The sequence below is a fragment of the Littorina saxatilis genome, linkage group LG3, assembly GCF_037325665.1.
Source record: "Littorina saxatilis isolate snail1 linkage group LG3, US_GU_Lsax_2.0, whole genome shotgun sequence".
In the NCBI taxonomy this organism is placed as follows: domain Eukaryota; kingdom Metazoa; phylum Mollusca; class Gastropoda; order Littorinimorpha; family Littorinidae; genus Littorina; species Littorina saxatilis.
This window is the reverse complement of record NC_090247.1, coordinates 35,758,843-35,774,902: the sequence shown is the minus strand read 5'-3', so window position 1 is coordinate 35,774,902 and position 16,060 is coordinate 35,758,843. Positions and strand designations below refer to the sequence as shown.

General features: G+C 41.8%; 1 protein-coding gene across 2 annotated transcripts; it reads left to right on the top strand.

Moving 5' to 3' along the window:
• Nucleotides 1-303: 303 nt before the first annotated feature.
• Nucleotides 304-13,459, top strand: LOC138962258 (DNA ligase 1-like). 2 transcript variants are annotated; one of them, XM_070334002.1, is made up of 14 exons: nt 304-425; nt 1,173-1,532; nt 2,690-2,782; nt 3,962-4,120; nt 4,996-5,094; nt 5,441-5,570; nt 6,104-6,321; nt 8,023-8,118; nt 8,463-8,528; nt 8,974-9,083; nt 10,005-10,065; nt 10,910-11,103; nt 11,792-11,909; nt 12,527-13,459. In XM_070334002.1, the coding sequence occupies exons 1-14, from the start codon at nt 411-413 to the stop codon at nt 12,611-12,613; spliced, it is 1,806 nt and encodes a 601-aa protein (XP_070190103.1). In that variant the 5' UTR covers nt 304-410; the 3' UTR covers nt 12,614-13,459. The 2 variants fall into 2 exon arrangements, with proteins under 2 accessions (XP_070190103.1, XP_070190104.1); XM_070334003.1 differs by having other exon boundaries at nt 326-425; nt 1,176-1,532.
• The last annotated feature ends 2,601 nt before the right edge of the window (nt 13,460-16,060 follow it).

Sequence of the window (16,060 nt, the reverse complement as noted above, 5' to 3'; positions counted from 1 at the left end):
GACATGAATTAGTCACTTATCCAGTGATGATACAAAAAACAACATTTGAAAAACAAATGTCACTTGGACTCACACAGTGTCAGTCAGATAACAACAATCGTTCTTGTAGTTACATAATTTGTTGACAATGGTTGAGTTTAGTGTCCCACACTCAAAACCTGCTTGTTTATTTATTTGTTTAAGTTAATTCCTGCTTGTCTTTCTTTTAATATCCACACACGCTATCAACGAGCAGTGTGTATTTAATACTCGCTATGATTGTTCCGGAAAAAATTAGGGTTTTAGATGCGCGGGCCGATGGGAGACAACTCTAGCGAAATGTAACCCAGACGACAACAAAAACTGTCATGGCGGACAATCGATAGGGAGGGTAGCGATGGTGAAGTGAAACCTGCCCATCATCAGGCATTATGTCGCTGTCCGCGGTAAGTAGCTCTTGAGCGGATAAGTTTATCGATCCTTGTAATCGTCTTGTGGGGAATCGTGGAATTTGGTACAGAAGAAACACTGTTTAGTCCTGTGACGTTTGTGTGAAGACCACGGCATACCCTGTTGCATATGCCCAAGACACGAGTCCAGTTGTTTGTTGGTGTCTGATGCTTCCAATTCTGATAAAATAAAATAAACAGAAACAATCGCATACGCACATGCTTCCATGAATATGCAAACGAGTACACACAAATGCATGTAGGTGTAGGTTTCGATGCTGGAAACGCTGCTTTATTGGACTTGCGCAACATCCCATCAAGTGCCGAAATAATCACTACTGTTGATTGTGGGCAGTAATGGAAAGACAAGACAAACACTTCACATTTTGTTTTTGTTGTGATGCACTTGTTGTCTTTCCCTCCTAGTCCTATGTATACGAACTTGTGTCTTATCATTGTCTGTGGAAAGTTGTCTTTTTTTCTGATTTTTTTCTAAACATGTAAATGATACAACATAAGGAAGCAACCAGATATTGGCTGGGGTAAAGCAAAAAAGTAGACAATGTTTCCAGAAGTAAATCAATACGGTCTGATTTGAGCCAATTTTGTTGATTAGTGTCAGATACAGCAGAGAGATGAAACAGATAAAAGTGTTTTTATATTTTTATTTTCATGCGTTTAATTTTAACATTAACTTGCCATCTCTGATCTATTTATATTTATTTATTCATATTAATTTTCTAGCAGCAAAAGACACAGGGAACAGGTGAAAATCAGGTTGATCAGAAAGAAGATGCAGAACTGACAAACAATGCCGATGACAAAAAAAACACAAAAGATAAAAAAAATGAAAAAGAAAAAGAGACACAACAAATAGAAAATGAAGCACAAAAAGAGGGAAAAGAAATTGGAGGGGAACAAGTAGACAAGGAAAAAGATGAAGATGATGAGAGAGAAGAGGAACAGAAGGAAGAAAAGCCACCAGACGCAATCAACATCGATCTGAGCCTTCTGAAGAGTCTTTACCAGTTCCGCAGTCGGCCAACGTTGCCTTACCTGTTGACAGAGTATGGCATGGAGGATAAGGACGCTCCTGTTTTAAAGGTTTGTGTGTGTGTGACTGAGTGGAGAATAGACGAGAAAAGAGTGTCATAAAGTGGTTTGCATGTGAAATAAATGTACGTGTTCTGCCCTATTGCACTGTCTCTACCCTTTTCACACCAAACACTTCAGAAACAGAATTTGGGAGGATGCAGGCTTATTATTTCCTCAACCAAAAAAATAACATACTTCTTCACTTCAAACACATCAATACAAATCAACTTTTCGACACACAGTTCACACAACCTCTTAGCTTCCACTCAATGCATGTAAATACATATTATAAAATTACTTCCTCAAATATAGATTAACGCACAAAGAAGGCACCGACAGACACTCACGAGTTCGAATCACGGCTTACTGCATATCGCCAGTTCACTTCCTTGTGTCGCTGAATCCTCGTAGAATAATGAATTCCCAAAGCTCTCATCGTAGATGCCAACACACACCTTCCACCGTAGGTGCCAACACACACCTTCCACCGTAGGTGCCAACACACACCTTTCACGTTTCTCCCGGAGAAACCCTTCCGCCATTAGCGAAAGCCACCGGCGTCAGCTACGACCGGTAACGTCTAGTCATCCGCGCCGATGTGGTCCCTTGCTCGCCACCATCGTCCCGCGCTTCTCCCGTGTAAGGTCCCAAAGGAGATTTCCTACAGGTTAATCTGCACAGCGTGTTTCCAGTGTCTGCGCGAGGAAGCGCTGTCGAAAGCGCAGTGTCGATCTGTCCATCTGGCAGTCGTGTCCCCGTAAGTAGGCTACAGACAGAGAGATCTAGATCTAGTGTCTCGCACTCTTGCACCGTGTCACCGCTATGCTTACTGAGTGTGTGTATGTGTGACGGAGTGATTGAGTTTGTGTTACTGTTTGTCGATTTCTTACGTGAGCCTTGAAGGCTTCGCCTCTTGTTTGTTTTGTGAGTGTAAATGTCTGTGTTTGTGTTGCTTTATTTGTTGTTGTTGCTGTTTTTTGTGTTGTTTTTTAAAGCACGGTTGACTTTTTTATTTCTGTGAAGTGTACTTCTTTCTTGGAAATTAACTTGAGAGTAGGTATTACAATTGTTGATGTGTTTGTCTTTTATAAGACTTGTGTATCATAATGCTAACACACTCAGTTGGTTTAGTTGTTCAAATATTTGAGTTTCTGCCTGTGTTTTAGCAAAAATCCAAAGAGAAGGAGAAAAGAAAGAAGAAAAAATCATTTGGTGATGACTCGTTACGGGACAAAGAAAAAGACAGACTGCAAGAGGAGGTAACTCACTGTTGGTTGTAAAAGCATTCGTTATCAGTAACTCTCTCTCTCTCTCTCGCTCCCTCTCTCACTGTCCCTCTCTGTTTCTGTTACAAACTGTCTGTCTCTCTGTGTGGATAGGCGTGTGTAATGGGTGTGTGCACCTGTGTATGCATGATGTAAATGACATGTATCAACAGTTGAGCCTGTCTCTGTCGACCACCCAAGGGACCAACCAAAAGTGATCCTTATAAACGGGGAGTCGTTATGGAAAGGTGAGTTAGATAGGAAAAACCCGTCTCCGGGATCTGTTGCGGTGGTTGTATAGGGCAGATGGTTGTAATCAAAAAGTGGTTGCATATATATGTGTGCTAAGGAGACAGAAGTGTTTAAAATGTGTTGATAGACGTATATTTGTGTGTGTGTGTGTGTGTGTGTGTGTGTGTGTGTGTGTGTGTGTGTGTGAGTGAACATGTGTGTGTGTGTGTTCACTTACTTACATAGTTCATACTTAGTTTTCAAAACAACCTTTTCAACGTGTCTTTTTACATTTAGTCAAGTTTTGACTAAATGTTTTAACATAGAGGGGGGGATCGAGATGAGGGTCGTGGTGTGTGTGTGTCTGTCTGTCTGTGTGTGTGTGTAGAGCAATTCAGACTAAACTACTGTATTGCATTTCAGCTTGGTGGCTTAAAAATTAATTAATGACTTTGGTCATTAAAAATCTGAAAATTGTAAAAAAAAAAATTTTTTTTAATAAAACGATCCAAATTTACGTTCATCTTATTCTCCATCATTTTCTGATTCCAGAAACATATAAATATGTTATATTTGGATTAATTAAAAATATAAAAATTATTATCAACATTAAATTGTCGAAATCAATTTAAAAACACTTTCATCTTATTCCTTGTCGGTTCCTGATTCCAAAAACATATAGATATGATATGTTTGGATTGAAAACACGCTCAGAAACTTAAAACGAAGAGAGGTACAGAAAAGCGTGCTATCCTTCTCAGCGCAACTACTACCCCGCTCTTCTTGTCAATTTCACTGCCTTTGCCATGAGCGGTGGACTGACGATGCTACGAGTATACGGCCTTGCTGCGTTGCATTGCGTTCAGTTTCATTCTGTGAGTTCGACAGCTACTTGACTAAATGTTGTATTTTCGCCTTACGCGACTTGTTTCTGTCTTGCAGAGACATCTTCAGATTGTTGAGGACATGCAAAAACTGAGGGATTTCTACTATGATGAATACTCAACACTTCTGCAGAACAAAGTAGATGAACAGCGCCATAGGATTCGCCACTATGACCAGGCTCTCAAGAACAAAATTGCTCAAGAGGAAGAAAAATCAGTCAGTTTTTCGGCTTTCTCTCATTTCTTTTGTGTCCTGTTTTGCCTTTGATTTGCCTTGCCCCCCCAGCTCAGCTGTTAGAGTGTTAATGATTTCATGTGTATATAAAATGTTGACTGACATTTTTAATGTAAGCTAAACAAGTAGAAGCACACATGAGAATTAGAGATTGCTGCGGATGATTGAGACACAGGGACGGTTACATTGCTTAGTAAATTTGTATTTAGAAGGAACAGCCAAGTAAATCAATTTTACTTGCACAAAGTAAACAAAAAGCAACAACATAATAAACACACACAAAAATTAGTAGAATTGAATATGAGGTTTGTAATTTATCCACTTCCTAAGACTTTGTTATGTATATATCAGGTTATTCTTTCGGAAAACAAGTACTATGACTTGAAGGGAACAATTGTTATGTGTAGGACTACTATGCCACTCTTGGCTTATTGTTCCATGAGCTGTTATTGATTCTGCCCTTTTGCAGTCAGCTTTCTTCATTTTTCTGCTTATATCCTCTCACACCTGTGTTGCCAGTATAACAGAAGTGTCTTTTCCAGAGTTGTTTCTTTCTTTTTGGTGAGACTTTCAATACTGCTCTACCCCCCCCCCCCCCCCCCCCACCTCCCCCTCCCCTCTCTCTCAATCTCTCTGTCTTATTTTTCAAGATTGTCAGGAAACCTGTGTCTTTTTTTCTCTATTGAGAGGTGCTGAATCTTTCTGTTTTAAATTTGTTCTCACCAGAGTTCCCCGTGTGTCATTGTCTTATGATGACTCGTGTGTTAATTCTGCTTTACATCTTTTATTCCTGCTTGCTTTTTACCTGTGTTTTCTCCGCATGCTGTGTTTGAAGTGAAGTATGAATTGATCAACAGAGGCAAGAAACCCATCAGGTCAAACAAAGGCTGGACCGTCATGAGTTTGTCTCAGACGACAGTTTTCTACACGATATTCCTAAAACTGATGTCTACCACGTGAGTAAAATGAATTTGAATAGCAATTAGTGCATGTTTAAAAACACATGCCAGGTTTGTTTTTTGAGCGTTAAATACCTTTGTAGTTTGTGACTCGATCGTCACTGTATTATGTATATTTGTTGAAAAAATTGTTGAGGGTTCTTGGAAGAGTACAAAGTCTTGAACATATAATCAGGCAGTTGTAATATACTGTATTCTTTTTTTCTGAATTGAATGACAGTAGAAAACATCCTCATGCAGTTGTACTGTACTGTATCCCTTGTTTTAGAATTCAATGATTAGATGTTGTGGGTTCATTGAAGCGTACACAGTTTTGAACGCCCTCTGTTTTTTTAAACCACAGATTGTACAGCTGCAAGACAAATTGATCAAAGACGGAACATTGAAAACCCAGTCAGATTTAGCCAACTTCTGGGAGCGAATCCAGCAGCCTGATATCTTCTACATGTATTTCAAAGTGCCCAAAAGTGATGGTAAGTTCTGGTAACTGAATGTGGTGTGTGTGTGTGCGTGTTGTGGTTGTGTGTGTGTGTGTGTTGTGTGTGTGTATGTATGCATTTGCAACACTGCATGCATGCACGTGTGTGAGTTTGTTTAAATATTTATTTATCATTCTTCACTCAAAAGTGTGGGGAGTTAAGATATTCTAAAACATCCATGGAGAGTCACACAGAAACACACATATGAAAATAAGACAGTTTCCAGGGATAAGTGCGCTGCAGTGCTGTCCTGTAAAGTCCAATAGGTAGAAAGTTCCTGTGGACAGTTAAGCTAAATCAGGACTATGGAAGGCTAGCTAGACTTTTATTGGTGCATTTTAGAGGGAAAACACACGTACACTCATGCACACACACACCCACTAACCCACGCATGCATGCACACACACACACACACACACACACACACACACACACACGTGCGCGAGCACGCATTCACCCGCAAGCACACACACAAACAAACAATACACATCTGTACCCTGACGCACACACACATTCTATTTGTGCAGACTTTGCCCGCATTGAGGCAGACTACAACGACAATGCTTCAAGCAAAGCAGCATCTACGCTCCACAGCAGCCAGTCCAATTTGAGCCCTGCTGTACTCCCCAAGAAGGAGGGAGCGAGGGCACTCAGTCGTATCACTGAGTCGCGGGAGTCCTCACGACCTGGGACTAGGCTAGGCCAACACTGGGCAATAACACAGCAGTATCCTGCACAAAATCGGGTGAGTCAAAGAAAAAAAGTGGTAAAGTTAGAGACCACTTACGCAAACAAACACAGCTTCCAAACCACCAAACAAAATTGAATCAAATTTGTAACATGTTTAATTCATTATCTCTGCGATCCTTTTCCAAAATATGGTGACATTTCATTCACGCATTACGTGTCAACAAGCTCTGAAACAACATGGGGGTCGAAAACAAAATTTGCAAGTTCCGAACAGTTCAGTAATGGGTGTGTCCGCCGCGTTTTGCAATGTCTTCTGCAGTCCTGTTCCGCATCGAGTTTACCAGCTTCCTGCAGAAGGCCTGAGGAATGGCCTGCCATTCGATTTGCAGGAACTGAAGCAGTTGCTGCAGGTTTCTTGGGGGTGGGTGGTTGTTCCTCACTCGCCTGTCCAGCTCATTCCACAGGTGCTCGATGGGGTTGAAATCAGGGCTGCAGGCCGGCCAGTTCATCCTGGTGACACCAGCCTGCTGGATGAAGTTGTTGACCAGCCTCGCTCTGTGAGGTGTCGCGTTATCGTCCTGGAACACAGCCTGCACACCAATCTGGGGTAGAGCGGGTAGAACCAAAGGGGCGACAATCTCATCTCTGTAGCGCTGGCCCGTCAGGTTGCCAACAATGTGGTAGAGGGGGGTTCTGTGTCGAAAACTGAAGGCCCCCCACACCATGATGGAGCCCCCGCCGAAGGCCACCCTCTCCTGCACCAGACCGTTGTTGTACCGCTCACCCTGACGCCTCCACACACGAGCCCGACCATCATGATGGTGCAGATTAAAGCGGGACTCATCGCTGAACAGCACATCGGCCCATTGCTGGCGTGTCCACCTGGCATGGTTGTGACAGATCTAGAACGCCAAACGAGCCTGGCGATGAGCCGCTGTCAGTCGTGGCCGTACAGCTGGACGACGTGATCGCTGGCCAACTTCGTGCAGGCATTTGCGGATGGTTTTCGTGCTGACGTTGGTGTTTGTTGCCACCCTCAGCTGGCCCCTGATGATGTTTGCAGCGGTGCCTCGTTGCTGCAGAGCTTGGCTTCTGATGAAGCGATCTTCACGCTGTGTTGTTTTCTTAGGCCGTCCTGACCTGGGCCTCTCCAGAACGCTGTTGGTGGCCTGGAACTTCTGATGCAGCCTGACCACAACAGAATGGGACACTCCAAGTCGTCTGCCCACTTCTCGCTTGCTTACGCCGTCTTGCAGCCATGCGATGGCCCGGGCTTTGTTGAAGGTGGTCACCTTTTGTCTGGGAGGCATAGTGAGAAGATGGTGGCTAGCGGAAAATCGCGGGGCTATAAAGCCTAACTGGTGACAACAGTTCACTCTCAACACATCCTCCCTGCACGTGCATAACGAATTTTTCATCTTTCCCGCCCAGGCTTGCCCACGCGCCAGCGTAAAAATGGTCCACTTTTTGGAGTTTGGCAGTTTCTGTCTCGTGCCCTAGCCAGGCCTCTGTGGATCCCGAGCAAGTTTCCTGCTAACACAGCATTGCTCACCCACTGGTGTGTACGGCCTGACAGCCATTTGGTTTTATAAATTTAGGAACAAGGAGTTTGGCACAGATGAAGTCAGCTGTTTTTTTCAAGGGCGTTCCCTAACTTTTTCCTTTGAGTATATATATGAAACCTTGAAATAAACTTCTGTTCATAATCCGTCTTCATCTGCTCATTCTTTTGTCTCTTGTGTTTCTTTAAAAACAGGACAGACGCAGAAGTTCTTTCACGGGTCTGTTGAAGCCTATGCCAGTACAGGCAAAACCCTCCTTTCTCCAGGAGCTGGAGAAACGATTTCCAAAGGTAGGTGCAGGGATTGCTGGCACTGGCAATTTTCTTTACACATAAGTGTTGTATTCACGTCTTGCAGTAGGGTTTGGGACTGAGTGCATGGTGGCCACCAGGGTCTCGGCTTTCCCCATTGTTGGGGGACAACAAACTTCTGGTGTATTTTTAGAAAAGTGTCGTCACAACCACGTCATATGTATAAAAAATTTCATGTTTTCTCACAAATAAGGGGTTAAAACGTTCATACATGTAAAAATCCACTCGTGCAAAATCATAAGTGAACGTGGGAGTTTCAGCCCATGAAGGAAGAAGAAGAGGAGAAGAAGGAGAATATTATATGAGAAATTGTGTCCTTGCAGCTGGAGATGCCCAAGCTTCACTGCTTTACCATGAGCCTGGGGCCCAAGCCACCACACCCTGATGAGGTTTGTGGCTAGCTCCTGTCTAATCATTTACACTACAGTCCTTTCAGCATACATTGTATTTTTTTTCTGTCATATACTAAAGCTCTGCGATGCCTCTTTTTATCACGTTTAATTTTTGTGTGTGATTATGTCAGTCTGTTCTAAATGTGGTGTTTAGGACCTCATATGTTCAATGATTCCATAACTTTTGTGATTTTGTGTATGATAGAGCTTTGCAATCCCTCTTTTTATCAGAATTATTTTGTTTGGTAAGGCTATGTCAGTCTCTTCTAAATGTGGTACAGTATGACCTCATATGTTCAATGATTCCATAACTTTTGTAATGTTGTGTATGATAGAGCTTTAATCCCTCTTTTTATATGTCAAGCTCTTCTAAATGTGGTATTTATGACCTCACACTTTCAGTGATTTGTTGACTTTTGTAATGTGTTTTTGTGTGGGCCAGGTTCGTCATGAGTGTCGGCAACGAGAGCTGGAGAAGAACAGGAAGAAGTACACCTACAAACTGAACAAGATGCATCAGCTGGCCATGGCTAATACCGCTGCGGCAAGCAGGTACAAGTTCTATCATTAAAGCTACAATGGAAACCCCTAACCCCCCCCCCCCCCCCCCCCCCCCCCCCCCCCCCCCCCCCCCCCCCCCTTTTGCAGATCCCCCAGTTAACCCAGTGCCTACTAGAGCGACCAATATTGCCCACTCAATATTCTAATGCAGATCTCAATACTTTGGCGTCAATCTTCTGCAAATTGCTTTCCCCCTTTAGGGCTCGAAAGACGAAGGGGCTTGAGTAGATGAGTAAAGGGGGTTCCAATGTACCATCCTTCATATGCTCCCTATGTAAACCATCATGACAGCCACCACAGATCTGTCCAGTCTTTTACATGGGATAAGAGCATCCTGCAACTGCCCCCAAAACAGAGTATGGTTGCCTAACACTTTCTACCCCACCTATATTGACTACGTTTTTTTAAGCCGAGACCAGCTGTGCTGCAGCAGGTCACTCAGAATTGTAGTAACTGTGTAGTAACTGTAGATCAACACGCTGGAATGCAGGCGTTAGATCGACGTTACAGGAATTAAGCGACTGAAGCTAACAGTCTTGAGTGGATATATCCGCACCTGGTCAGAAAGAGCCATATGAGTGGGTACGGATATATCCGTACCTGGGAGACAATGAGTTAAATGGCAGGCAAAAAAAACCCAACCAGTCATACCTGTATGATAAAAAAAAACACTCGTGCAAAAATACAAGTGTACATGGGAGTTGTAGCCCAAGAATGCCAAAGAAGAAGAACACATATCACATACCAGCATTCAACCGCCTGGCTAATTTCATTGCAGAATGAAACATTTTTGTTTAATAATTTCATAACTGGCATCTGTGTCAATTAACATGCAAAGCTTATTCAGCAAGATTCTTATCACCTTCAGGGCAGGTTGACATTGTGTTAATGATATTGCTGTTTTTGCTGCAGAATTTTGGAAATGCATGAAGATATGGACTTTATCATCAATGGATCGCCACTCGAAGACCTGGTTAGAGAGAGAGAGAGAGGGGAGGAGAGAGAGAGAGACGGGGGGGGGGGGGGGGGGGGGGGGGGGGGGGAGGGGGAGAGAGAATGAGGGAGGGAATAAGAGAGAAAGAGAAAGAAAGGAAGAGACAATGACATTTTTATTTTGTGAGGGTGATCCGTAGTTTGACCTTTTTACATCTTGCCCTCGCCCTAAAGACTGAACTGTAAACACTAAAATGTGAGGAGAGAAGTTGTGGTGGTGATGGTTAGACAGTATTAGTGATGGTGGTAGTGGTCGTAGAAGCTAGTGGTGGTGGTGGTAGAAGTTGTCTTGGCAGTACATGTGTAGTTGTATTAGTAGTGGTAGCAGTACTGACAGACAGACAGATCGATACACAGAGAGAGTATTGCTGTATTCATTTGTGTTTTGTTTACTTTTGTATACCAATATATCTTAACTAGCAAGAGTGAATACAGCACAGTGACTATACCCAGATTTCTGTTCTGTGCTGAATTCAATATGGAAACAGGAGAAAAAAATGGAAGACCTGAACAAACAGTACTTGTATATCTATCCTTTGAATGAAGTGATGCTGTAAAAAAACACAATATACACACACACACCAAAATGAACACATATTGCCTATAAACACAGGCACACACATACATGCAAACACACACACAATGCACACACACACACACACACAGAGGCGTGCGCATGCACACACACAAACACAGAGGCGCACACACACACACACACGCACCCATCTACACACACTGCACACACACACACACACCAAACAAAAAACAACCCTCACAAAAAAGCACCTTTCCCTGCAACCATTTAATATAATATTTGTCCACAGATCTCAGATCACCACTTCTACTCAGGCCTCCCTCCCGCCGATCACCAGGCTGACGTAGCCAGGGGACCATCAAACTCCAGTCCAATAGAGGAAGGGGCAACCAGACCCCTTCCCTCCCTTCTCGAACAGGATGAAGGCGGCATGACCCCAGGGATGCTGTCCACTATGCAGAAGAATTTGCGATCCGGCAGCAGGTGAAACTAGATTTCTCTTGCAGGAGGAGGAGGAGGATGAGTAGGAGGAAACCAAAGCAGGAGGAGGGGGAAGTAAAAGAGGGGGGTGGAAGGGTGGTGGTGCAGCTAACAGTGCTGGTAGTGTTAGTAGTGGTGGTAGTAGTAATATTTAGTTGTCATGATGGTAGTAGCAGCAGCAGTAGTCATAGTAGGTGAAACGGTAGTCCTAGTACAGGAAATATGAGTAGCAGTTGTTTTTGTAGTAGTAGTGGTTTGGTGGTGGTAGGAGAGCTGCAGTGATGTTGGAATCAAAGTCATCAGCAGGTGTTGCATTGTGAATGGTAGTGTCTGAGTGAGTATGGGCCAAAGTAGCTGTAGGAGGGAAATGAGATTCATTATAATAATCCCAACATTGTGGTAGATGTTGTAATAATGATACTTCAAGTCTTTACTATTATCGTAGTTGTTGGTTCCATTTCTGTCTGAGCCAAACTCACCATCGTAACAGCCCTATACAATTTTTAATTTAGTCAGTAGTGATTTGTTTGTGGCTATTCAGAGATTTGGAAGTTAATATTCAGGTTGGTCATTAGTGACATTGCTGGCTTTGGTATCCTTCCTGTAGAAAAGAAATCTTGCTAACCTCATGTACTGGACACAGTGGTGGTATGAAAACTACAAAAGAAATGTCTGTGATTATATTCCACAGTCGGATGAGCAAGCGCAGTAAGAAGTCCTCTCCAAAGCCACCTGGTCCAGGAAAGCGGCTGCAAACCCCTATCATCCCCCTGTCCTACCATGAAGTTAAAAACAATGATCGTCTTGTGGTAAGCAGATTTTGACAAGTGTTGGTGCCAGCCGTTTTCTAAAACTGTAGTATTTGTGTATAAGTACGAATTCTGACTGCCACAGGAACCAGTTGCTCTTCTCATAGGAACCAGTTAATCTAAGACAGTCACAGATTACATTATTTGTGACATTAAGTATGTTAGATTTTGTATTATACTGATCGGTCATCTCTTTATGGGGGAATAAAAACATTGCATGCACACACAAATAATTGCTGCAGACACACACTAGCTACAAATGCACTTGCACAGAATGCAGAGATCCACACACACACAATCATGCACACACACACACACTCGCACAGAGAGAAAAAAGCTGAGATTTTGTCATCTTTGCAGCAGAAAACTTTTTAAGTATTCATTTAAAATTCATCAATATGAATGCGTGCGTGCGTGCGGTTCTGCATCTGTCTTCCTGTGTATCTGTGAAAACCACCAGTACTGGAGTGACTATTCATTTCAAAGAGCAATGTTTGAGATTATGTCTCTCCTTTTACACTTGTACTTGTGAAGACAATGCTCTTTTCCATCCTCCTTTTTCATTTAGAGAACTTCCTGATGTGTGTTCATACATTTTTGGTAATTTTTTGTTTCAGTCGCCAAAATGCATAAGCACACTGTGGACCAACTACATGAAAGATGTAGCTCCAGCGGTCACAGGACACAGTGTCTTCAACACCTAGCTTAGATTCTTCGTTACTTCTGTTAACCCTGTACATAAAACTTGTTTTTAATTTCAGCGCTGGTTTATTCCTGCTCTGTGTGATATCAAGTCTTGCCAAAAATGTTTTGTGCGCTTAATCGTTGGAAGAAATTAGTTTGTGTGTGTTTTCTTCACCCCTTTAAAATCTTAATTAATGTTTTGACTGTGGCCTACTAGGATGATGAAAAACTAATGTTGTTACAGACATAATTGATTTTGGTATAAAGAAAAATCAGTGTAAATTTGATATGGCTGAACTAAGGTCTGTTATGTTTATGCTACACTTTTTTTAGAAGCTTTGTTTTTAAAAGCTTTTGATTGTTTTACCATGTGCACAAAAAAACACCTATTTGTATACATATACCTACATGATATACATTTGGATGAATTGTACAAATTACAAACCGTTTATTGGTATGATCTTTTGCATCCTCGATAATTTTAATTAAAATGCGGATCGTTTTTAGCTTTGTTTTTAAAAGCTTTTGATTGTTTTACCATGTGCACAAAAAAACACCTATTTGTATACATATACCTACATGATATACATTTGGATGAATTGTACAAATTACAAACCGTTTATTGGTATGATCTTTTGCATCCTCGATAATTTTAATTAAAATGCGGATCGTTTTTTATAAGATTTTAGGGTTTGATGGGTAATATTTACCTGCTGCTTAAACGGCAAAGGATGCTGCAAGGCTTTAGAATGCGGCAGATGTTTGGCATTAAAGTTGTACAGTGCCTTTTCTATGTTTTTTATCCTCTTTTTTGAGCAGACTGAATAAAAATTGAAACAAGAAGGGCAAAGCCCATACGACTCACATGCTTGACCTTGACCTTTACATGACCTTGACCTTCAGCTAAACCTAGCAATGACATCATACACTAAGAACTGCTTTACACATTTTTCCTACCAAAATACATGTGACGTCAAGGTCATGCAACACAAAGCTGTTAATTCAAGACATAGGAAGTACAATGGTGCTTATTGGCTCTTTCTACCATGAGATATGGTCACTTTTAGTGGTTCACTACCTTATTTTGGTCACATTTCATAAGGGTCAAAGTGACCTTGACCTTGATCATATGTGACCAAATGTGTCTCATGATGAAAGCATAACATGTGCCCCACATAATTTTTAAGTTTGAAACAGTTATCTTCCATAGTTCAGGGTCAAGGTCACTTCAAAATATGTATACAATCCAACTTTGAAGAGCTCCTGTGACCTTGACCTTGAAGCAAGGTAAACCAAACTGGTATCAAAAGATGGGGCTTACTTTGCCCTATATATCATATATAGGTGAGGTATTCAATCTCAAAAACTTCAGAGAAAATGGGAAAAATGTGAAATATAGCTGTTTTTTAGACAACATTTATGGCCCCTGCGACCTTGACCTTGAAGCAAGGTCAAGATGCTATGTATGTTTTTTGGGGCCTTGTCATCATACACCATCTTGCCAAATTTGGTACTGATAGACTGAATAGTGTCCAAGAAATATCCAACGTTTAAGTTTTCCGGCCGGCCGGCCGGACGACTCGGGTGAGTACATAGACTCACTTTTGCTTCGCATGTGAGTCAAAACACTAAGCAAGCATGAAAGACTTCCTTTTTTTAAATACCATGACATCACGTTTCATTCTTGTTCAGTTCTGACAAAATCAAAATAAAACACAAACATGCCAGCATGAAACATGTACAAAAAATAAATAAATAAAACATGAGAACAAACTTCTATTATTTTCTGCTGGCTTTAAGCCAGAATATATTGTTGGAAGATGCAAGAACATCTCAAAGCTGACCATTAGAAAATTAGAAAAAAAAGAAAGGAAAAACAGCAGTCTGATAAGAGTGAAATGTTGAGATTGGAATACATCTGAAATCAATGTATGGCATCTGCAGTAAGACAGCCAAGCAAATATCTACAAACAAAGTGAACAGAAATGATTACAAAACGACAGCTCATATGCTGTTTGACTATTGAGTCGGTCATTGTGCCGTAACTAATATGGGTACAATGCCTTTGTAGGGTATTCAGAAAGGTCTACTGAGCAAACAGAAGGAAACAGTATGACTACAAAACTCTAACTCGCTTAGGTATACAAAAACATGGAGAAGCAATGACTACCACTTGTTTTCCAGTAAATACACAAACTCTGAATGACATATGTTCAGTCGGAACTGACATTTGAGTTATCGTCCTTCAAGCAGATAATAATAATAATGATAATACGAGAATTTATAACGCGCACATATCTCAACACAAGGCGACTCAAGGCGCACAGATCAAAGATATATTCAAGGTTTTATAATCGTGTCACATGTGCAATTGTTTTTAGGCATTCCATAATTTCCACTCTCTTTGTAAACGCCCCCTGGGGAAAAAAAGCACAACTCTGGAAATGACTGTATCATAAATTATTCTGCGCAATTTCATCAAATGCAAAGATCTTCAATTTTCCTTTTGGCAATACATGCACATCTATCTACAACCTCAACGTTTTGCAAACCTCACCAGTACTGCTGGAAAGATATTGTCAATGTTGGTATCTTAAATGTCTTCATACGACAAATTCAACCTCGCCCATTTGGTGATATAAGAGCCTGAATTCTAAACAATACACAAAATCCTCACCATAAAATTGTCAACAGATCTTTCTTTCTTTATTTGGTGTTTTGTTTCTTGTTCACAAAAGCACTAATCAAACAAGAAGCGAAGCCTTCAAGGCTCACGTAAGAAATCGACAAACAGTAACACAACCTCAATCACTCCGTCACACATACACACACACACAGTAAGCTTAGGTGACAAGGTGCAAGAGTGCGAGACACTAGATCTAGATCTGTCTGTCTGTAGCCTACTTACGGGGATCGGACACGACTGCCAGATCGACACTGCGCTTTCGACAGCGCTTCCTCGCGCAGACACTGGAAACACGCTGTGCAGATTAACCTGTAGGAAATCTCCTTTGGTATCTTCTTTATCTATTTTTCTGGAGCTACGAAACCGAACAATGTGAAATCATCTTCTCCTAATAGGCGAACTGCAGCTCGGTGATAACTGTATCTATACCACAATCCTTCTCGCGATCTGACCTAACCTTGACCCCTGACCTGGTCTACATACCGCACACGACACAAACCAGTCAGCTGTTTTTACCCCCCCCCCCCCCCCCCCCCCCCAACCGTTTTCTTTGGATACACACTTTAACTACATACGTGCCGACAAAATGTTGATCATTGCTTCAATACTTTAAAGCTGTTGCTTGAATAATAACCAGGTAAAATTAGTATTTCGGTGTTCAGTCAAATGTTAAAGTTTTTACCACAGACATACATACATACGCACGCACGCACAGACAGAAAAAAGTTAGCATCGCATAGGCTACACTTACGTGAGCCAAAAATTGCTCCAGGGGCTTGCA

Bases quoted from the DNA above. Each gene is read 5' to 3' on its own strand.
- LOC138962258 (XM_070334002.1), top strand. The intron at 6,322-8,022 runs GTGAGTCAAAGA...CTTTAAAAACAG, and splicing joins AGTATCCTGCACAAAATCGG to GACAGACGCAGAAGTTCTTT. The intron at 8,119-8,462 runs GTAGGTGCAGGG...GTGTCCTTGCAG, and splicing joins TGGAGAAACGATTTCCAAAG to CTGGAGATGCCCAAGCTTCA.